The sequence below is a fragment of the Colletotrichum siamense genome (assembly GCF_013390195.1).
Source record: "Colletotrichum siamense strain Cg363 chromosome Unknown KSG_Cg363_contig03, whole genome shotgun sequence".
Taxonomy (NCBI): Eukaryota; Fungi; Ascomycota; class Sordariomycetes; order Glomerellales; family Glomerellaceae; genus Colletotrichum; species Colletotrichum siamense.
Genome location: NW_023501016.1, coordinates 264,567 through 286,972, shown reverse-complemented (window position 1 = coordinate 286,972; position 22,406 = coordinate 264,567). Strand labels below are relative to the sequence as shown.

Here is a 22,406-nt window from a genome sequence, read left to right as displayed (position 1 = left end):
TTTTAACCGCGACCTCCGTACTGCGTATAGATGGTTCCCCCTCGCCCCTCGCCCCGTGTGCTCTGTCCGCCTGCCAACGATGCATTCAGCGGTCATGGCGGCGGGGAAGACAAAAAAGAAACGGCATGGGGTTCGCGGAATGCAGACTCCTGGACGCTAAAGAGCTACAGAAGATGAAGATGCGCTACTGTGTCAGTGGCTAAGAAGAAAGCTACGATACACCAACGATAACCTGAGAAGGGCGGCAGCCGGGCAAGGCTAAGGCAAAGATGAGATCCACTGACAGGGGGCGCCTACAAGTACAAGGAAGACACACTGCACCGCGGTGACCTCAGGGGGACGCTGTGGAATGGCGGAGCTCTTCCGTGCCGATAGCCTGGAGTCGACTGGTCGGAATGGGTTCAACGCAGGTACAAAAGCAGCCTGCGAAAAGGCGGTGAGTTGGCAAGTATCTTTTTTGCTGTGTTTCCCTTGTACAGAGAATGGTCGGCGTCTTCTGCGACACACCCTGGCCTGTGCGCTGTCCCTCCTTCCATCTGCTGCACCTGCAGTCCGTCCTGCACCTCCACTGGACCACTGGACCACTGCACCCGACCGCTGCTGTTCCCGCCGCTCCCCTGTAGAATCGTGACGGGTGACTCCCTCCAGGTGGTTGAGGTGGTCTTCCCCCTCCACCGTCGGGCTTCCATTGCTGTTCCTTGAGTGGGGCCCAGCCTTATCGGACTGCTTTATCGCTACCCGTCGCCTCGGCCTTTGAGAGTGCGCCATCTCTAGAAAAGCTCTTCCACGTTCGTCATTGACAATTCTCTGTCCTCGTTGCAGAATACTCATCATCTTTTACACACATACACACTCTACATTCTTCTGTCTCACACACGTACTACGTACGCGCATCCCCCTCCCTCCTTCTATCTCCCTCTCTCCCCATACAAAACACACATACACACAGACACAATGGCCGACAAGTCCAAAAAGTTTCCCGACGTCGAGGGCGGTGGCAGTCTTATCCTGGCCTGGCAGATCAAGGGAAAAAAGGTTTTGGTCGTTGGAGGCGGCGAGGTATGTGGCTGCGCTTGCGATGCGCCCCAAACTGCTATTTCTAAGGTTGTTTGCGATGTTAATTTCCTCTTCCGCCTCAGGTCGCCGCCGGTCGAATCCTCAACTGCCTCAATGCAGACGCCAATGTCACCGTCGTCTGTCCCGCCTCTGGCTTCAACCCCGAGGTCGCTCATCGCGTTGCCCGCGGCGAGGTTACACATGTCGACCGTCTCTTCGAGCCAACCGACCTCGATGGCGCCGACATGGTTCTCGTTGCCATTGACGACCCTGCCGCCTCTACAACCATCTGGAAGCTGTGCAAGGAGAGGAGAATACCCGCAAATATTGCCGATGTCCCTCCCGAATGCGACTTCTACTTTGGCAGCGTCCACCGCGACGGCCCCCTCCAGATTATGGTCAGCACCAATGGCAAGGGCCCGAGGTTAGCTGCCATCATCAGACGCTTCGTCGCCAAGCAGCTCCCCAAGAATGCTGGAAATGCCATCGAGGCCATTGGCACCCTCAGAGGCAAGCTGCGCAAGATTGCCCCCACCCCAGAGGAAAGTCCCAAGCGGATGGGCTGGTGAGTTACACTCAAAGATTCTCAACATTCATGTCTCGTCATGCTAACAGCGATTGATGTTAGGATGACAAAGGTCAGCAACGCCTACGACTGGGGCGAGATGTGCGACCTCACCGACGAAGACATGGAGAACCTCCTCAGGTTCTATGCTTCCAACACGGTACCCACCATCGACGACCTCATGTCCATGAGAGAGGAACCGGGCTTCCAGGCGGACCTGTTTGACGGTTCCTTTGGCTTCTGCGTCGGCGCATAGACGACTTGCGTGTGTAAATACAAACGGATATGGGTGTTTGAGCGATTTTGGAGTCATTTGCATCGGCGGTCATCTTAGAATGCGTCATCGGCGGCATCTCGCGATTTTTGGGAATCTTGCATACAGGTCATCATCAGCAGTAGCAGCATCATCTTGGCGCAATATGGCACATCTACTTTTATGTAAATCTACGCGGAGGAATCAGGTTTGGAAACTCGAGAGAAAAAGGAGGAGGGAAGCTGCAGTCACGGCCAAGTTTCAGCTGGCTCTGGCTGTGGTCTGGCCAACAAGGAAAATACAAACATTGAACTCATGTCAAGACAATGTGCACAACAGCCGAGGCCTTTCATGGCTGTGAGTGAGTCAACAGCGCGATTTATTCTCGTGATGCATGAGGTTCCCCGCGTCAATTGGAAGACTTTGGGACCGCGTCCGACGGATCCACCGTCCGCTCCGTTCAGTGTTGTCAATGCATGGCCGGCCGATCCGCCGATGGGCCGGTTGAATGCGGCGTAAATAGAAACAAGGACTATCCTAAGACGGACAAGACTCAATCACTGGAAGGCGCAAGGGAAGGGAGGGAATCCGGGTGCGATGAAAGAAGTAATGCGCAAAGAGGCACAATTACTCGAATAGACATGGACTTGCAATTTGTGCACCATTGAGTGTCTGAACTTGATTCTAGTCAAAATGGACTTTGGTCGAGTATTCCGGCAACGGCGCCTACGGCTGCTACAGGAAAGAAGGTACCCTCCGTGGGCGCCTACTAAGTTCGGTAAGGTTGCGACAGCGAATTGACACCTGCTCGCCAGGCAGATCGCACCTGGCACCACTGCCCGCCGCCAGTCGCAACTTCCTCCTCGCACCCCGCGACAACCGTCTTGATCGCAAGACACAAGAAGCGACGACAAATACCCGAATATCGACCCAGAAAAGGCCGTCTCACGCGTAATTTCACCTGCAGAACTCGATTCATCCGAGACATATGCTTACCCTCGCCGGATACTTCCGTTACGACGCGTCAAGCATCCTCATTCAGCGCTCCAACGGCCACATCCAGCACTGCCGATAGCTCGTCGCAGCCGCCCTCCTCCAATCCGTGGTCGATTGTGATCCCATCACAAGATGCCTCCCCGCCGCCGCAAGCAAGCAGCAGAGCCAGACGTCGAACCCGAACCCGATCGGCAGACCCCTTCGTCCCTTGAGGACCGCGAACCCCCGCCGCCATTCTTCAACACCACCTTCTCTACACATCGCGCCTCGCCCCTCTACGTTGGCGCAAATGCTCTAAACTACCCCCGACTGCAGACACTTTCCCAGCGACTGCGCGACACCCTAGTCGGAGATGTGGTCAGAGGAGTACAAGTCGGTCTCGAAGGAAGCGACAGCTCCTTGGGACGCGCTGGTCCGCTTGAGAAGGTCGGTATCCGCTGGGTCGGCGTGGATGCGCTCTTGGGCGGCGCCGAAGATGCCGACGCAGATCTCAGCCGAGACCTGAGCCGAGATTTTGGCAGCGATTCCGTCGAGGGAGGAAGCCAAGGCAAGAAGAGAGCCTTGGTGTTTGAGATGCGATACGAGAATGCGCTATGCACAGCTGTGCTATTGCCCTCGTTGACGAACACGACTCCAGACCCGCCGAACGGATTGCAGTCCAACGATAAGATCGAGATACCCGGGCTGCTCAACGGCACTACGTCTATGGATGACCGACACTTTCTGTATCTCCCGTTGCTGCTCCTGCGCATGCCCGCGCCTCTGAAGACAATCATCACCGACTTTCTGGCCGGCACCTTTGACTGTCGCATCAGCCCGATGAGTCTCGGCACAAAGAACCTTACTGGGGCCTGGGAGAGGTGGATCCAGGACGCAGGTCTTCCGTCGAAAGGGCCCCTTGCCAAAGACATGGTTCTGACGCTGGGCTTTTACATTCCCCCTCCCGAGTCCGCCGAAGGGGAGGACAAGCAGGACCCGGAACCCCTTGGCCTCAAGGCTATCGACATCATCATCCCATCAGACGAGCTTGAACGGTTCACCAAAGAAGGAAGGGCTCTTGGCAAGGCAGCGGGCAGCAAGCGAAAGGCGTCCGCGCAAGGCTACGAAGACGATGCAAGGAAGCGGAAGAGGCTCGCAGGCGGCAAATCTGACGAGGGCTGGGCTTGGAGAGAGGAGGGCGAGAAAGAGCAACAGCAGCCCTTTATCGAAGCAATCGGCGCTTATTTGGACAAACACCTGGCATTGAATCTCTTCCACCCTGGTGTGAGAGTCACCAAGATTGCCTGCGGTGGGTTCGTGTTGTCTGAGGGGCGAGTCAAGGTGTTTATGCCTCCCGGCGATGATGACGAAGTATTTGAGCCTGTGAAGCATTTGGTTGGAGACCTCATCGCCAGCGCTACCGGTTGAATGCGGTGCTGGCTCTCACATCAATACAACTTCCACTACGGCGGTTTAGAACCCGATATTCCAAAGCATGACACTACCTTACCACGAGCCGATGACCGACATGGACATTGGAGTTTATCCATCAATTGGGTGTTTAGAGGGGTCTGTCTATGGCATCGGTCAAGTGGAACACGACTCTCCACTGCCACGTCAAATCCAGGGATTGCAGCGGCCAACTCCATCCCATCGACCGGGGGGCACACTGCTCCCCAGCCGCCAAGGATCATCTCTAGCTTATTTTTTGGAGCGCAGTACGATCCTCGACACGGATACATACAATAGCCCGCTTCCTACAAGTTCAAGCTGCCTGCGGACAAAAGTCAGTTGCCGTTCGATCCATCTCGCTACCGAGCACAGAGAGAGATGCGTGTCATCGAGCGGCACCAACCCCGTCCATTTGTCTCGACGAAAGGGCATTCCGCAAGTAAGCGCCCCGGCTTTGGGTAAATTATCCAGGGTATCATCCGGCACTCGCCAGGGTTGCATTTGGCGGGGGTTGGCATGGGAAAACCAGAGGCTCGCAAAACTCGGGTCTCGCAAGCCTCGGATGCTACTCCATCGCCTCACTGTCAGCCGCTCTAGATGAGGTTATGCAATCTATTTGAGGTGCCGTCACTCCGCCGCATGACCAACCGGGACTCCGGGATTGAATATGCTTAGATTCCATCGCCTCGTGGCTAATACCAGAATCCCTCTGCGGCCCTGGCATGGAGTGCATTCAGCCGCTGGTTCTGTGGCTTCTTCCCCGCGCCAAGAACGCTCTTCCCACGCTCGCCATGATTTGGTCACGCTCTAAATGGACTTAATATGGCATCCAGTCTGATCCGGGCCACCACAGTTCAATTGAGAACCCCGCAACGGATTCAGGTCGCAACATCTTCCAGAAAGGGCATCTCAACGAAGCCCTACACTCTACTGTGGAGAATCGACAATTATCCGCCATGGCGAGCTGGTCCTTTCATCTCGAACCTGCTTGGTCCTGGGGAGCATTTTCGGCCATCAATCTTCCGTTAGTCTCAAATAAGTGTGTAGCAAATAGAACCACTTGACGGCCTATAAAGTTGCCGGCCCTGATAATTCAACGTGACTCTTCATCCCATCGGCAGCCAAGCCTCACCCGTCTCAACTCAAGTCTGTCGTTCACATCAAGAAAGCCCGTCATGAAGTTCTCCGCCTCTGTCGTCTGCCTCCTGGCGCCCCTCTCAGCCCTCGCCGCGCCCCTCGAGGAGCGCCAGGCGGCGCAGAGCATCGACGCCCTCATCAAGGCCAAGGGCAAGCAGTACTTTGGCACCTGCAGCGACCAGGGCCGTCTGACCTCGGGCAAGAACGCCGACATCATCAAGGCCAACTTCGGCCAGGTCACCCCCGAGAACTCGATGAAGTGGGACCAGATCGAGCCCAGCCAGGGCCAGTTCAACTGGGCCGGCGCCGACTACCTCGTCAACTTTGCTACGCAGAACAACAAGAAGATCCGCGGCCACACCCTCGTCTGGCACTCGCAGCTCGCGGGCTGGGTCAACAACGTCCGCGACCGCAATGCACTGACGTCGGTCATTCAGAACCACATTAGCACCATCATGGGGCGGTACAAGGGCAAGATCCTCCACTGGGTGCGTTCTCTCTTTGATATTCACACACAAACTAGCTTGAGCCTCACAAGCCAACTAACGATCATGACACCCACAGGACGTCGTCAACGAAATCTTCAACGAGGACGGCTCCCTCCGCTCCTCCGTCTTCTCCCAGGTCCTTGGCGAGGACTTTGTCGGCATCGCCTTCCGCGCCGCCCGCGCCGCCGACCCGGCCGCCAAGCTGTACATCAACGACTACAACCTCGACCAGGCCAGCTACGCCAAGACGCAGGCCATGGCGCGCAAGGTCAAGGAGTGGATCGCCCAGGGCATCCCCATCGACGGCATCGGCTCGCAGGCGCACCTGCAGGCGAACCAGGGCGCCAACGCCCTCGGCGCGCTGCAGACCCTCGCCGGCAGCGGCGTCAAGGAGGTTGCCATCACGGAGCTCGACATCGTCGGCGCCAGCGCAGCTGATTACTCGGCGGTGACCAAGGCGTGTTTGCAGGTCAGCCAGTGTGTCGGTATTACCGTGAGTCTGCCCCCTTTATGTTCATGTTTATTCTTGAGAGGCCTGATGTTGACAAATTTCTGACTTAGGTCTGGGGTGTGCGTGACCCCGACAGCTGGAGGGCGCAGAACAACCCGCTCCTGTTTGATGCCAACTTCAACCCCAAGCCTGCGTACACTGCCGTCGTTCAGGCTCTTCAGTAAGTGGATGTGGTGCTATTTGCGGTGGTCGTGGGGAAAGGGGGTGACGGAGGTTTTGTTCGTGTACATATTTGGTCTAATCCAGGCTGTTCTGGACGGCAATATGAAACGTGATCCTGCTTTTGGTCAGGTCATGACGTTTGTGCATATTGGTCGAGTCACATGTCCAACTTGTTTCGCTGGTGAAGATGGCTCACGACTTGAACGATAACTATCAAGAACCAAAGTTTCGAAGCCCGCCGTCCAGGCATGCATCTTTGCATAACTTGAGTGAAGAAAAAATATAGGTTCGAGATAGGGCTAGGAAGCTCCCTCTCGCCTGAAGTAGCGCCGTCAAAACGCTGGGGTAGTTTGTATCGACAGCAGCTCTCACGCCAAGCTTATAGATCGTTCTCCTATCTTACAAACAATAATATCGCATCATAATCGCTTTTCCCAAACTCCCTTCCGGTGACCCGCGCCGATTAAAATTAAAACTCCTCATAACCGTCCCCAATCCAAAACCACTTCGCAGCTGGTGTTCTGAGCCATGCGTCTCTCTCCTTCTTCTTCCGCTTCAGTTCCTCTTTCCGGATCTTCTGCGGGCTGTCCGTGCTATCCGAGTCCCAATCGAGGTCACTCAGACCGTCCATGGGCCCGTCCATGTCCGAGTCCCAGAGCGAGTCCATATCGTCGTCAAACGCCCATTCAGAGAACGATTCGTCCCAGTCTTCGTCCGTCAGGTAATCTTCAACGGGCAAGCCTCCCTTGCGCTCAACCGTCTTCCGGAAGTGCTCTACAAGATACCCGTAATCCTCGAGTCTGCATTTAACGCCCGCGTTGAGGAGCTTCGTGAAGCAGTACCGCACCGAATCCGCCTGCTCGCATTTCTTCTCCGCCAACCGACTCGTCTCGATCACGTCCAGCGAAATCTCCCCGCGCATGCTGTAGCTGCACACCGGCCCGTGCGGGCAGGTGAAGTGGTCGAACAGCACCCTCTCCAGATTCGGGTACAGCCCGCGCCTGACCGCGTGGCCCAGCCACTTGAACTCCTTGCCGTCCTCCTTCTCGATGAAGTTGGAGACGTGGAGCACCTTGAGCGACGTCGGCAGCGTTCGCAGCGCGGACGTGGACCCCTTGCCCATGGCCTTGAGAGCGAAGGTAACCTTTTCGAGCACCTCGAAATCGACCAGGGAGCCGATGAGGTTGCTCGTGTTGCGGGGGCCGATGTGGTCGTCGCCGAGATCGAGTATCTTGAGAGTGCCCTTGTGTCGTTCCCGCAGGGCGTCAATGATGGCCTTGATGCTGATGCCGTGGATCTTGTCTTGGTCGTCGAACCGGAATTCGCGGAGCGCTTTACAGGACTTGATGATGGCCGCGAGCTGGGGCATGTGGATGTGGATCCCCGTCAGGCCGAGCTTGCTGATGTTGCTCCAGTCGAACTTGTCGCCCATGTCGTTGACCCTCTGCAGATGGACGGTGCTGAGATTGGGAGCCAGGCTGAAGAGGCGGTACACCTCGCCCAACGGTACCCTACGGGGCTCCCCGTTGAGAGAGAAAAAGCGGATATACTGCAGGCTGTTGAGGCGTATGTCCGTCTCTTCTGCCGAGGGAAACTGCCAGAAAAAGGTTTCGGGGTGGCGGCAGCAGGCACTGGCCTGCACGTCGAGCAGCTGAAGGTTCGCCATCTGGAGCACAGCAAGAACCGCCATGAAGCGGGTGGCGGACGGGCTCGGGCGGGGCCAGCCGGCCGGGGGCCGCATGTTTAGCCTCTTCGCCGTCCGGTTGCAGGCTTGTATGGCATCTGGTGTGAGAGGGCTCATCATGTCCTGGCTGGAGGCGGGCATGCAAAAGTAGACCGTCCTCACCATGGAAGCGACCTCCGGGCTCTGGTCCATGATGATGAGCAGCTGGGCGATCTTGTCATTGTCGAGGTCCAGATGGGACCTTTCCCTGTTGAAGTCGATGTAGATGTCGGTGAAGAAGGACCGCCTCCCGAGGTGCCAGAGCTGAGGGCACAGTGACGCCAGCGTGGTTGATGCGCGCTTCGCCGAGCCCGGGAGCTTGAGGAGCGGCTTCTCGATGTGAGCCCCGCGCGAGTGCAGGGGTGCCGTCAGCATCATGAAGATGTGCTGGATGATTTCCGGCGGGAGGTCCAAGAGGTTCGCCATGGTGGGCTGCTAACTACGGGACTGGCACGTAGGGATTGGTGGAGTGAGGAGCACGTGTTGGATGAGATGGAGCGTTCACGATGCATGCAAGCTGAGGTCGTCGCCGGAAAGGGGGCGATGGAATGAACTCGTCTCTACCTTACTGCTCCCAAAGCTAATTAACGCGTGTCAACCGGTGCCGGCCCGACGCGAGACGCGATGGATCCACCTTTGGCACTTAAACCCCTTGCAACGCATCGTATGCATCTATCGCAAATAGAGCGCGAAGCAGAGTGTTCGTCTCATGTCTTCATTAAACTTTTTTTGCTTTTTACAACCTGCAATTTGCAATTTGTTAATCGAACATGAGACAAGTCTGAGTGCACAAACATGATCTTGAGGGGATTCGCCCCGATCATTCCAAATGCGAAGCCCAACAATACAACCCCGCTTTCTCTATTTCTCCTCTCGGCCTCATCAATGACGTCTCGACGTTGCCGTTGAACATATTGCTGTTCATCAGGAAGAGAGGAGATAGGCGTTGCAAATATGTGCCGGCTGCGATGCGAGCAAAATGAGAGGGGATTTCGACGTCATTCCCGCGCTTTCAAGAGCGTCAAGCTTCGGCAATGAGGAATACGAGATTCCAGTAGCCGCACATCGCTCCGAATACCGACCACGAGCCAGCCTAGCACAGCTTCGCTTAAGCGCTTGAAAGAGCCCTTGACATCGAGGAAACACCGACTTTATCTGCCTTTGGTGCGTGCCTAATCCATTGGTCAATGGTCGGTCTACAGCAACGTTGCACCCATCCCCGGCTTTCGGCTCCGGCGCCAAGCAGTTGGCTCGGGGAATTCTTCGCTGGGCATGCGACTTGTTGGTGAAAGATTTTCAGGCACTCACTCAGACACTGCCACGTTTGCCACGCTGTGAGTTCTGTCAATTCATTGTGAAAGTGAAAGACGGCGGGTAATACTCTTTTGTTTGTCTTCGGGGTCCCCAAAAGCTTGCTATTCTTGGAATCATTTACGGGCAATTAGTGCGAACAGTCAAAACTGACTCGACTGGTAGGGAAACCGAAGGCTGGGCCGGTAGCCTCGGGTCGCCCGCGTGGAGCCGGGAGGTTGGCCGGGCGGCGGGTACCCAACTGATCGGCCGCTTGAAAGCAATCGCCTAGCCCAACATTGGCTAAGACTCTCAGGGCCTCGCTGGGGCTGATTGGCACGCTTCTTTTCAGTGTCCCGACTTGGCAAGCCTTGACTATTTCCAGCGTGTTTCTGACGTCAAGCAGAACTGTGTTCGGAACCGTCAGCTCATTTAGGGTTGAGTCGAGGTCGAGTTTCCCATCACAGACATTGTCAACAGACAACAGACAACTCAATGGCAGCGGCCCAACACTCCGTTCCAACCCTGCCACATTTATGGGTCTCCCCACACGCTAGAACAACCATGAGATCATGGGAATCGTGGGCCCATTGACCTGTCAACTTTGTTCGGGTCACTTGCCGAAGCCAATGCCTGCGGCAAACGCTGAATACGAGAGGCTAGAGAGTTTTCCACCGACTCGACCCCACAAGGCATGGAAACAAGGTGAGGCGAACACGAGATGGTGAGGTTTTTCAGCTAAGCTTCTTCAGACTTCTGAGACCTCATGATATGTTATTGATTTGGTATATAAACGATTGCGTGCTCCTGCTCTAATCCTACTTCTCTCATCATCACTCTCATCTTCAGCCTCAAGCCTCACTTACAAAGCCTTAATCAACAAACTCCTCCACCCTCACCTTACTCTCACCACCTTCTACACAAAATGTACAACAAGCTTACCATTGCCTTGGCCATGGCCTCGGCTGTCTCTGCTGCTCCCGCCCTCGCGCCTCGCCAGGACCCTTGCCAGGACGCCTACAAGGCTTGCATCGCCGCTGGAACACCAGAGGTCGCTTGCTCTTGCACCCTCACTGCCTGTCTCGGTGAGGACAACGCTCGCAACCGCGAGTACTGCGCTACCGCTACCGCCAACCTGCCCCAGCCCACTTCCACCGGCATCCCCGGCGGCTGCAACCCGGCCCACCCCGGCTCGTGCCCCTCGTCTTACTTCACCTACCCCACCGCCTCGGCCAGTGCGGCTCCGTCCTTCACCTCTATCCCGGGCATCCCCGGAGGTTGCAACCCGGCCCATCCCGGCTCCTGCCCCTCCTCCTACTTTACCTACCCTACTGCTTCGGCCAGCGCGGCGCCAACCTTCACGCCGATCCCGGGCATCCCCGGCGGCTGCAACCCGGCTCACCCTGGCTCTTGCCCCTCTTCCTACTTCACCTACCCCACCGTCTCTGCCACTGCTGCTCCTGCTCCCACCGGCAGCAGCTCTTCTGGCTACACCGATCCCAAGCCTGTTGAGGGCAAGACCTGGACGATCAAGGACCTGACCCGCTACTGCGGCGAGGACAACTCCGGCTGCGACTACAACTTCAAGATCGAGGCTGACGGCGTCACCGAGGCCTGCACCGTCATCCGCATGCCTGGCTCCAACGCTGCCACCGAGAGCTGGTCCAACCAGCCCTGCACCTCCGGCTCCAAGTACCAAATCTCTTGGGGCTACGTTGCCGAGCCCGCCCCTGCCTTCGCTGTCCTCAGCGTCGTCGATGGCAAGGAGATTGCCTGGTTCGGTGTCTCCAACGTCAACGGCCAGCCGGTCACCACCGCTCCCTCCAACCCCTTCGGCTCTGGCCAGTTCGGCAACCTTGGTCCTGAGCAGGTTTACACCTACTAAGCCGTTGCCCTGAAAATAATTGCAATTCACCACGATCATTACCATGAAGAACGAATCGACGAATCATAGACATGTCACTCCTTAATCTAATGTTTAAGCATATGCATCATATTACAATAGAATTACTATAGATAGATAAAATGCGATAAGCTTGACTTGAGTCGAGCATATTAATTGTTTAAACGTCACATATTGCTGTCATGAGATGTAATCAGATTAAGTTTTGTGTGCCCTGGGCGAGGGGCTCTGAGGCCCACGCTTGGGATTTAGTGTAACATGCTCACTGCCCCACGAAACACACTCATTTGCGTTTGCCTTACCTGAAACCCCTGTCAGTGCGCGATTTATTGCCCCTCTACGCCACTTTTTGCTATTAATAACGACGTTACTAATATTAATTAATATACTTTTTAATATAATTTAAGCTTTTTAATACTATTTAGAGTATAATATAAGTATAATATTATAATACTAAAGTAGGATAATAATAATATAGTTTCTATATAACTAGTATAGTTATTAAAGCTAATAATATTATATAGAAATAAAAATATCTCTCTAAAACTAAGATTTCTATTAATAAAATTAGTAATATAAAAATCCTTCTTACTTATTTTAGTTCTCTAAGAAGAAGATTATAAGAGAGAGCTTATACTATATTAACTTTAATCTAATTTAAAATATATTATTTTTAATAAGATAGCTATAATAGGGAGCTTCTAGCTAACTATAAAAAAGATAGTAAAGTCTTTTATTAGCTTTAAGAGAAATAAAGCTAGCTTAATTAATAAGGAGTATAATAGTAGTTAGAACTCTTAAAGTAGAGTAAATATAAGAAGAAGAGGGTTTTATACTAATAGTAATATATATAAAACTATAATTAAAGTTATTACTTAATAGCTTTAGCTATAAATAAACTTTATAAATAAGTAGTATAACTTATTAACGTTAGAAGTAATAAATAATAGTATTAATAAAGTTAAGAAAATATAATAGCTAAAAGTTAATAATATTAATATTATTATTAAGGCTACTACTAAAACTATTATTAAGACTATTATAGAACTACTAATTAATCTTACTACTAAAGAGGATAACCTATTTAATAAGTATTTATTACTACTTCTATTATAACTATTACTATTATTACTACTTCTTATAGAACTTTAAGTTTATATAGAGATTAAGATTTCTAGGAATAATATTAAGATATAATTAGATATTAAGGTTAGAGAGATTAAATAAGAGAATATAGATAACTAAGCTAAATATATTATCTATAATATAATTAGAAACTTCTACTATAAGTACACTTTATAATACTATAATTATTTTTTTATATTTAACTTTACTTAAGTTACTTTCCTCTCTAGTATAAATTATTAAGTTATATTCTCTAAAGAGATATTTTATATTAACTACTAAAAGCTTAATAACTAAGACTTATAGCTATTTAAGTATTAAAGATAGATTAATAATATTATTAAGAATAATAAGAAAAAGAATAAGTTATTATAAGTTAAGATTATTACTCTTACTATATTAAAACTATTTAACTAATATATATTAGTCTCTATAAGCTATTATTATAAGTCTTAGTAGTTATTTTTAATACTATTTAGTATAAATTCTACTTAAATAACCCCTTTAGTTAGAGTAATACTACTTTAAAACTCTATTAAGACGCTTTTATAACTTAGTATAACTCTATAAACTTTATATTAGAATAATAACTTTATTAAGCTTATTCTTATTAGGCTTAGTAATATTAGTAGATTATTATATTAATAGAGGTAATAGAGTAACCTATTATTAATTAGTAAGTTAAAGTAGAAGAAAACCTAAGATATATACTAAGCGATCTAAGCTTTCTATAGGTATAAATTAAGAGTTAAGTACTTTAATAATTATAATAATATTACTAGTAACTACTATATTACTTATCTTTTTGCTTTATTAAGCCTACCTATTTATCTTTAGATCTATAAATAATATATTATAGCTTAAGTAGAAGCTATAGTTAATAGAGAAATAACTATTAATAAGCTTCTAGAGAATATTATTATTAATATAATTTTATACTATAATAACTACTTCTATAAAAATAAATCTAAGCTATAAAGTAAAGTTATACTAAAAGTAAATAGTAGTAGAAATAGTAGAAGTAATATTAATAAACTTAATCTACCCTCTTCTAACCTCTATATTATAAACTAAGTTAATATATTATTATTATTACTATTTTATAACCTTATACTACTAACTTATCCTTATTATAACTACTACGCTCCTACTTAGTTATTATTACTAATACTACTACTAATAAGACTACTATTAATACTATTATACGCTAAGAAGTAGGATTTACTAATTTTATCCTCCTCTCTACTTATTCCTTAAATTAAGCTTATACTATAACTTCTCTATAAATATCTAGAGTATTTATAAAGAATAAAAGGGACTAAGAATACTAAATAAGATATTAATCTCTCTACTACTTTTAATATTATTTTATAAGCTTATTTCTAACTTAAATCCCTTTAAAAAGCACTAACTAATTAGTTTAATAAGAATAATATCCTTATAAGTATTATAGAGATAATTAGAAGTAAAATTAAATAATTCCTAGTTAAGCGAAATATTATAGATTTAATAACTAATTATAGTTTATATTTACCTCTTTATAATATTAAAAGTTAATAGATTTTTAAATAAATAATATAATATTTTTAGATAATATAATACTTCTAGCTAATATTATTAAATAAGACCTTCTAATTAAAGTAACTAATAATATTTACTCTCTTATTACTTCTCTTACTTAATCACTTAATAATAATAATAATAGTAAGCTTTAATAGGTAGAGAGGGTTTTTTTTTTATTTCTTTATATAAATATAAAGATCTTAACTTTAATAACTAGTAGTAATTTATTTAATAAATAGGATATACCTCTAATATTATAACTAAGGAGAAATATACTATAATTAAGGTGTTATAAAGCTAACTAACTATTAAGATTAGATTGTTTTGTTTTATGTTAATATTATGTTCTTTTAAGTAAGAAGGCTCTTAATAGTATTAAAGTTAAATATAACTATAGCTATAAACTTAACTTTATAGTAAGCTCTCCTCTCTATTAATATCTCTATTTTTTTTAATATAAATACTATAGTAATAAAAGTGATATAAGATAGTATTAATATTCTAAGCTACTTTAAGAGTATAATTATAAAGAAAGTTTATAAAAAAAGTATCTATTACTTTAATCTATTTATACTTTATATACTACTTCTATAAGTAGTTTTTAAGGTTACTAAAGAATACCTTAATAGGGTTAAAATCTAGTAAGTATATAGGTAAGTATTATAACTTAATACTATATTATTAATAAGTATCCTCTAACTACTTCTAGTTATATTATACTATATTATTTATAATTAAAACTAACTTTAAGCTAAGAAACTTCTCTATCTTTAGTAGTATAAAGTTCTTAATCTAAAATAAGAAGCTATTAGTATCTATATATCTAAGATAAATAATATAATTAAGAAGACTATTAATAGTAAGGGCTAATAAGATATAATACTATATACCTCTTTTTATAATACTCTACTTTAATAGCTTTATACTTTTTAGCGCTTAGTTTATATATTTAGTATTACTTTAATAATTAATATTATTTTTATTAATAAAAATAAATATATTAGTAGTATAGTTATAGATTAATATAATATATACTTCTTATATAGCTTAGTTTTATTACTAAGTAATATATTAAATCTTCTTCTTTTTTTATTATATCTTTTTAAAGTAGTAAGAGATTATTAATATAGATATAGATAAATTAAACTTTTCTATAAGAAAACTTTAAACTTTATTAAAGTAGTAATTAGTTTTATTATATAAAAGCTTAAAGATTACCTCTTTATAGATTAATATTATCTTATAATACTTAAAACTTATTAGTTAATATAGTTTTAATATATCTCTAAATACCTCTTATTATTAATAATAGATTTAAACTATTAAGATATTATACTTAATAAGCTTTATAATTAACTTATTATTAAAATAAAGTATAAATAGTAACTTTTTTAGCTAAGCTTATTACTTACTACTTAATAACTTTAGTATTATTTACTTTATAATATTAGTATAATTTTAATTAAATATAGTACTAATAAAGAGGATAGATAGTAAAAAGGTTATATTATATATATTTTATATTATTAAATAGGTTTAGTAATAAGATTTTTAGTATTAATATATTAGAGGTATTTTACTATTAGAAGATAGGATATAGTTTTATAAGTATTATATAGTAAAAAGAGTTTTATTAATAATATTAATAATTAATTTATATTTAGATTTTATAATAATATATATTAATTTATTAATAATACTAGCTAGATAGATAATAATAATATTATAAGCTCTAAATTAACATACTTAGCGATAGTTTTAGCTTTCTATAGCACTTTAATATATATACTTAAGAGGAGTTAACTCTATAAGGATAAAAAGAAGGATAGAATATGGATTTTAGTGAAAAAAGGCTTTTCTGAAGCTATTAATAATTAATTTATATAATAATTTACGTTAATTAATATGTTTTTAGTGTTAGTATATATAAATAGGTAAAAGTAGCGTGGAGGGGTAATAAATCGCGCACTGACAGGGGTTTTGGGTAAGGCAAACGCAAATGAGTGCAATGTCCACCTGATTCTGTAACGCGGGCACCTTTTCCGTCATGATACTGAGTGAAGAGGATGAAACGGTAGGGGAGGCAACTTTGATATATTGCTGTAACGTATAGTTGTCTCCTGATATGATACACGCTCGCAACAAAAGTTCGTGATCCAAATTGTAAACGAATCCTCCTTTCCACCGCCACGGATACCCAGTCACAACTGCTCGTAATAGCGAATCAAGACACAGTGAGCATTGTGACGTTTAAGGGAACGCCGCTTGCATATTGAGATTCTGCCCGCTTTGTGACGTTCATTTTCTGAATCAAGCCCAACTGACGCTGATCCCGTTTGAGCCCTACAGCCTTGGCGGTGGGCCAGACATCGCGGGAATAGTATATGATCCCCCTGGAAAGCTCCGAATCGATCTTCCTTTTCATCAGTTTGCTCCATTTTGTTCAGATTCTCTACGTTATCTTCGTTATTCAGGAAAATCTCATTTACAGCGCAGCACAGGCTCAGTAAAGTATCAATGGCTGTTGCGTCCAGAAACAACACAAAACTTGTCAAGGACGAGAAAGACCGTTCGCACGTCCCTGTGTTCCCGTTGTGGTTGTCAGGTATTAGAATAATACAATTCGTAAGTCTAAACTTCACCTCACATTCGAGTGACAGGACGCGCTCGTACCAGATTTGTTCAATGCGACCTTTCGCTAACGGTGCTACGCTACAGATACAGTCGACAGTGTTATTGTTGTGGACTGCTTGGAATCTCGCTAGCAGATATGTAAAAGGTCATGAAGTGCCGTGCGATTTCCGTAAGTTGCAAGCCCCTCAGTTTGCATCGAAGTCTATCTTCACGACGACGGTTCTGAGCACCTGAGCATTTCCATATTTTCTAGTCTATCGCATCCCGTCATAACCTGATGTTCGCTAATTGTTGCAAAGTCTTTTCATTGTTTGCATTTGCTTGGACCTCGTCAAGTCTAGCATGGCTCGGTGTCGCTGTTCATCTTCGTCCACGGATGTACAATTGCTGGATACACGGGTAAATGGCGCAATGCACACGATATGGAACGACGTCTGCTAACCAGATTTCACAGTGGCGTTGAAATAATCACAGTCAGATGTTATACAGCTGGAATCCTCAGCTTTGTAGATTCACTGCGAAGCGTTTGACACCGACGGGACCTTTCCGGGAGACTGTGACATTCTGGAGATGTTCAGCATTGCGTTATGAGACACGATTATGATTAGAGGCTCGAGGAGCTGTACTAGACTACAGCCACTTCTTTTAGGAGGAAGAATCGGAGGCAACTTTTCTTTTGTACGGAATTCAAAAGTATGGAAAAACAAAATACATAATCTCCAAACATCTGCAACATTTGGAGATTGATCTTGCCACCTTCAGTTTCTGAAATAATTTTCAAAAACCTTTGATATCCAGATCTCATTCTTTTTCTGAACGAAAGAAGGTGCCCGCAGCTAGAGGTCGACTTTCAATCAACCCGTCCAACCCTATTCTTCTCTTTTTGAGTTTAGAGATATGGTGTGGTACAGTAGTTTGCCACCTTATAGCACAAATAATACACAGTATAATTAATGCGGAGGCCTGAACCAATTGTTGATTGATTGTGCTAATCACAGAAAACAAAAATCTGACAGGGGCGAGCCAAGGGAATGGCTGAAAACGCCAAGATTTCAGAACGTCATTTGTGTGATGCGATCAAGACGCCTAGCTTAGGCAGCTGAGACCAACCTGCTCAAAACAAATGCAGGTGTATGGCAAAGCAGCCTTTGCGCCCAATGACGGCCACGCTTGCATGGGATCTTTCTGCCTTGCGCCGCAATGAAGATCGCGTTGCCACATTGCATGCATTCCATAGGATGATGTGCGGTGGCTGAACATCCATTTTCCTCATAAAGCAGGCTGATGCTGGTTTTCTTTTCGGGATGTTCAATCTTGGCGTCTCCAAATTCAAGTTACTCACTTCCCCCTTCTTGTTATTCCGTTCTGCTTTTTTCATCGCCAGCCACTGAAGTTCTTCAACTGATATTTCAGCCTCAATTCGACTTCGTTATTCTAGTAGAAGTCACACGAATTGGCGTCCCGAATAAGCTTGATTTGGAGAACACGAGTTCTCATATTTACATCGATGGCTATGCTAACAAGAGATGCCTGGCCTAAAGATGGGAAGAACCGTTCCCACATTCCCAGAATGCCAGTTTGGGTGGCAGGTCTCAGGATAGCACAAGTTGTGAGTGGCAATGATACTTTTTGTCATCCGACAGACTTTGGAAACGGGTTGGTCTGCAAGATAAAGTTTAATGCTAACATTTTGGCGGCGTTGAATCATAGGTTCTTTCGACTGTAGTAGTAGCATTGACTGCCTGGGGACTCATCACTATACAAAAAACAACAGGTTCTCAAAGGATAACAGTAGGTTTCATTCCGAACTACTTTGTGCCTGGGTCTCTTCTCATCCCAATGGCCAGAATCAGTCGTACTTGCTGACAGTAGCTCTCATGTTCATAGTCCTTCAGCGGCGCTGAAGGCTTCCGTACGTTTCCCAGTTGCACAATACTTTCTCTTTAGTCTTCAGTCTCCATTGACCAATAAATCAGCTCTCTCTTGGTTCGCCTTTGCTTGGACTTTGACGTACATAACGTGGCTTGGGGTCGCAGTGACCTTCATTCCCACCATGTACAACAGCTGGGTACATCTGTAAGACTCAATCAGTAAGAGAATTGAGGATGGTCTGTTGATTCAGTGACTTTGCAGTGGCCTGGAAATCTTTTCCGTCATCATATGGCTGGTTTGTCTCGCTCTTTTCGCCAGCCACGCAGACAATCTCGCCTCCATCGACGCATTCGCCTCAGCTTTCGGCACCCAATACAAGGCGTTGTTCAACCTTGATATCAAGCAATACTCCCAAACCTTTATTACTGCAACGATCGCAGCAACAGCTGTTACGGCCGTCATATTCGTGTTATTCTTAACGAGCGCTTTTGCATTCAGTGCGTTGCTATATCTTATTGATGAAAGGTGTCAGCTGAAGCTAATCATGCTAGGCCGCGAGCTGTATCGCCATCGGCGAGGAAAAGTCAGAGGAACGGACGAAGCCATTGGACCGGAATCTGCGGACCGTCGGAAATCATCGAATCCAAGCGCTCCTGACGATGGCGAACTGGGACATCGCCAGCAGGCCCCAGAGCTACAGGCGTGCGAAGTTTTAGAGACACAGGCGTCTGATCCGCGTTATCATACCGCAGAGTTGGAGGATTCGAGGCGAAGAGTAGAGCTGGAATGACAGCGAGGGCTGTAGCTGATACAGGTAGCATGACTTCAGACTGCGATAACGTAGAGGCCGTAATCTTTTGTGGCCATCTCTCTTGCCGGAACAATGCTCTCGATGGTAGTCTTGGAGGCAGACAACACCCAGTGAGAATTAGATAACTCAATCGAAATTGGAAAGGCCTCTAAAAAGTCATTGGAAGTCAAATATCCGCGTTGGGCTGAAACACCACGAAGAGCTTGAGAACTGGGTTACTACATCGACTGTGGGATTAACCTCTCGATATCTTCACAGCAAAGAGATCAGGTCAAACGCAGCTAGATACGTGTTTAAAATATAGCGATAGCACCAGGTGGGCTTCCTATCCCACCTTTCAAGTGCAAAGGTGCACTGGTCAGAAAGAAGGACCATCTTTCATGTTCCTCGCATAGTTCCGCCAACTTCTCAAGATCCCACAACTCTCCGAGAGGCGTTCCCCACCAAACAAGCGCAAACTCGTGGATTACAAACGGAGTCCCTGCTGGCGGTGGCCAAGCTTCAAAAGAAACAGTGTCACCTGCCAGCGCAGCGAAGTGCTTGTTGTACAGCCACCGTACCGTCTCTTCGGTAGATGCAATGCCGATGGCAGGACCCCCAAACTTCATCCCTTTGCGACGCTCTTCTTCGGAAGACTCATTGTACCTCTTGATGTAGCCAGTGCGCATGATTAAGATGTCTCCAGGTCGGCATTCTGTACCTTGCTCGGCAAGAGCCGCCTGGATATCGTTGACCCCGATCGGGCTTGTAGACCAGGCGTCTGGTAGTTTTCCATCGCGCCTTTGGTAGTATCGAACCTTAAACGCATTGTGTCAGTACCCATTCTTCTATTTGAACGCTTGCAAAACCATCTTTTCTAGTCTCACATACCATGTCGACCAGTATACCACGGCCTGTAATGCCTCCGGCCTGACACCAGGTATGTATTCCATTGGTGTGTGTCTTCTTTGCTTGTTCGTATGTCAGGCCCCCATAGAAGACCTGACTTTTTTGATGGGCGAACTATGAGCCGCGTGAGATCTTGCTGTTCGTATGGCCTTGCCGTGTACCTACGTGTTTCAGGCTATCCCATTGCGAGCTGCCCTGAGTGTTGATATGTATCTCATCATCCAAGACGAAGGCATTGATGTCTGGATTCTCAGAGGCATCCAGTATTGTGTGCTGTAGTTCTCTTCGACCGAAGCCTGGAGACTTGAATGAATCCAGAGGCCAATCAAGTTGAACCCGGCGACCGGTTTGAATCTCGCAGGCGGCTTCTTTCACGACACGTGGCGTCAGAAGGTTCAAAGCTACAGTTCTTTAGCAGGCGCAAAACCATTCTCTACCAGGCATTCTTACAGCCAAGCTCGTCCTTCTTGCCATTCCTGTCATAAAAACCCCAAAGACATCCTTGAGGTGCACCCGGAACTACAGGCAGATCTTCAAACGCTGGAAAATGGTGTTCCATATTAAGAACTGCAATCGCTGCTTAAGACGAGTAACTTTAACGGGTTACCCGGGTGAGTAATTGAGGCTTGGCGCGAAGATGCGAACCGTGACATTCATATACTAAATCAAATAACTAGATTTCGGGTAAAGATTTCCCCAATAGTGCAACCACCCACCACATGCAGCGATGATTGTCTCGATGCGTGTGCTTGCATGCAACCCCGCCCTGAGAACCACTTGATGATGATGTTGATGTCATAAGATCGCCCGTACAGCTTGTTTCATTTGGTTTGCAGATGTTCACACGTGGCATTAAGTCATTTTCGAGCAGTGATGTGTTTGAAGCCTGTCGATTTTTTTCGCTATTCTGTAGACTCAGCTTAGTCTTGCTAATATTACTTCAGCGAATAAGCAATTGAAGGTCCTTGTTTTGCGACATGAGGCTTTCGAAATTCAGTCCTCTTCTTTGGCAACCTTCTCTGACGCGTTAAAGGCGACTACACTGCGCATTACGCCTTTAAGCGTGCATCCGGGGCCCTTCAGTTTGAGCATCTTAAATTGCACTAACGCAAGCCATCTGTCGTAGAGAATCGTGGCACCTACCAAATCTCTACTAAGTAGCTCTGAGCTGTTGGCTTCCACGCTAATCGGGTAGAACTCTGCGTTGTGCGACAACCGCAGTGCCAACTTCAAGTCACGATGACCTCTTGGGTTCGCTTGGGGCTACGATCAGGCTTTCTGCAGGTGATGACTCATCCAATTAAGAGTCAAGGTTGCGTGCAACCTGCAGGTCCTGTGACACTAATTAAACGTTGGTTCGTGCCATCATCTCACTTCTTCCCCGCACAGGAAGATGGTCTGATCCGTGCTCCTCGCCGAGTCTTTCTCTCATTCAACATACGGCGACTTTCCGTCAAGCAATGCTCGCCGAAATCATTGGACGGCCGCTTTGCACAAAACAATTTCTCATCTCGGACTTTAAGAAACTCGGAATAGTCGAAGGCGAAACGCTCCTGCTCCATTCGTCCCTTAGCCGCCTCGGATGGGTGAACGGCGGCGCCGAAACGGTCATCTCTGCTCTCCTCGAAGTCTTGGGAGATGAAGGGACGCTGGTAGTACCGACCTACACGGGGGACAACACCGACCCGGCAGAATGGAGGTCTCCACGCGCGCCCCGAGAGTTGTGGCAAACTATCCGGGACACAATGCCCGCGTATGATCCGCGGATCACCCGGACTCGGGGGGTGGGAGCAATTCCAGAAATGCTGAGGAATTGGCCCGGAGCTGTGAGAAGTGGGCATCCACAGACCTCATTTGCTGCCGTTGGGCCCAAGGCAGACGAAATCACTGCAGGGCACGCACTCGATTGTCGCTTAGGGGAGAACAGCCCGCTCGCCAAGTTGGAGCAACTTGAAGCTCGCATCTTAATGCTGGGCACCGGATTCGATACTTGCACGG

General features: G+C 46.7%; 7 protein-coding genes across 7 annotated transcripts; 5 read left to right on the top strand and 2 right to left on the bottom strand.

Annotated features, from left to right (window-relative positions):
- Positions 1-954: 954 nt before the first annotated feature.
- On the top strand, positions 955-1,877 carry met8 (Siroheme biosynthesis protein met8; the record flags this gene model as incomplete). The annotated part of the gene is made up of 3 exons (XM_036635891.1): positions 955-1,059; positions 1,140-1,621; positions 1,685-1,877. The coding sequence occupies 3 exons, from the start codon at positions 955-957 to the stop codon at positions 1,875-1,877; spliced, it is 780 nt and encodes a 259-aa protein (XP_036498889.1).
- Positions 1,878-3,002: 1,125 nt separating this feature from the next.
- On the top strand, positions 3,003-4,277 carry CGCS363_v004041 (uncharacterized protein; the record flags this gene model as incomplete). Its single annotated transcript, XM_036635890.1, has 1 exon — positions 3,003-4,277. The coding sequence occupies one exon, from the start codon at positions 3,003-3,005 to the stop codon at positions 4,275-4,277; it is 1,275 nt and encodes a 424-aa protein (XP_036498067.1).
- Positions 4,278-5,476: 1,199 nt separating this feature from the next.
- Positions 5,477-6,601, top strand: XYNA-0 (Endo-1,4-beta-xylanase; the record flags this gene model as incomplete). The annotated part of the gene is made up of 3 exons (XM_036635889.1): positions 5,477-5,926; positions 6,003-6,419; positions 6,488-6,601. The coding sequence occupies 3 exons, from the start codon at positions 5,477-5,479 to the stop codon at positions 6,599-6,601; spliced, it is 981 nt and encodes a 326-aa protein (XP_036497699.1).
- Positions 6,602-7,068: 467 nt separating this feature from the next.
- On the bottom strand, positions 7,069-8,748 carry CGCS363_v004039 (uncharacterized protein; the record flags this gene model as incomplete). The annotated part of the gene is made up of 1 exon (XM_036635888.1): positions 7,069-8,748. One exon carries the CDS (start codon positions 8,746-8,748, stop codon positions 7,069-7,071), a length of 1,680 nt encoding a protein of 559 aa, XP_036497569.1.
- A 1,789-nt stretch (positions 8,749-10,537) lies between these two features.
- CGCS363_v004038 (uncharacterized protein) lies at positions 10,538-11,497 on the top strand (the record flags this gene model as incomplete). Its single annotated transcript, XM_036635887.1, has 1 exon — positions 10,538-11,497. One exon carries the CDS (start codon positions 10,538-10,540, stop codon positions 11,495-11,497), a length of 960 nt encoding a protein of 319 aa, XP_036497570.1.
- A 7,393-nt stretch (positions 11,498-18,890) lies between these two features.
- On the top strand, positions 18,891-19,425 carry CGCS363_v004037 (uncharacterized protein; the record flags this gene model as incomplete). Its single annotated transcript, XM_036635886.1, has 3 exons — positions 18,891-18,913; positions 18,971-19,175; positions 19,261-19,425. 3 exons carry the CDS (start codon positions 18,891-18,893, stop codon positions 19,423-19,425), a joined length of 393 nt encoding a protein of 130 aa, XP_036498256.1.
- A 388-nt stretch (positions 19,426-19,813) lies between these two features.
- CGCS363_v004036 (uncharacterized protein) lies at positions 19,814-20,967 on the bottom strand (the record flags this gene model as incomplete). Its single annotated transcript, XM_036635885.1, has 4 exons — positions 19,814-20,317; positions 20,391-20,522; positions 20,574-20,809; positions 20,859-20,967. The coding sequence occupies 4 exons, from the start codon at positions 20,965-20,967 to the stop codon at positions 19,814-19,816; spliced, it is 981 nt and encodes a 326-aa protein (XP_036498257.1).
- Between the last annotated feature and the right edge of the window lie 1,439 nt (positions 20,968-22,406).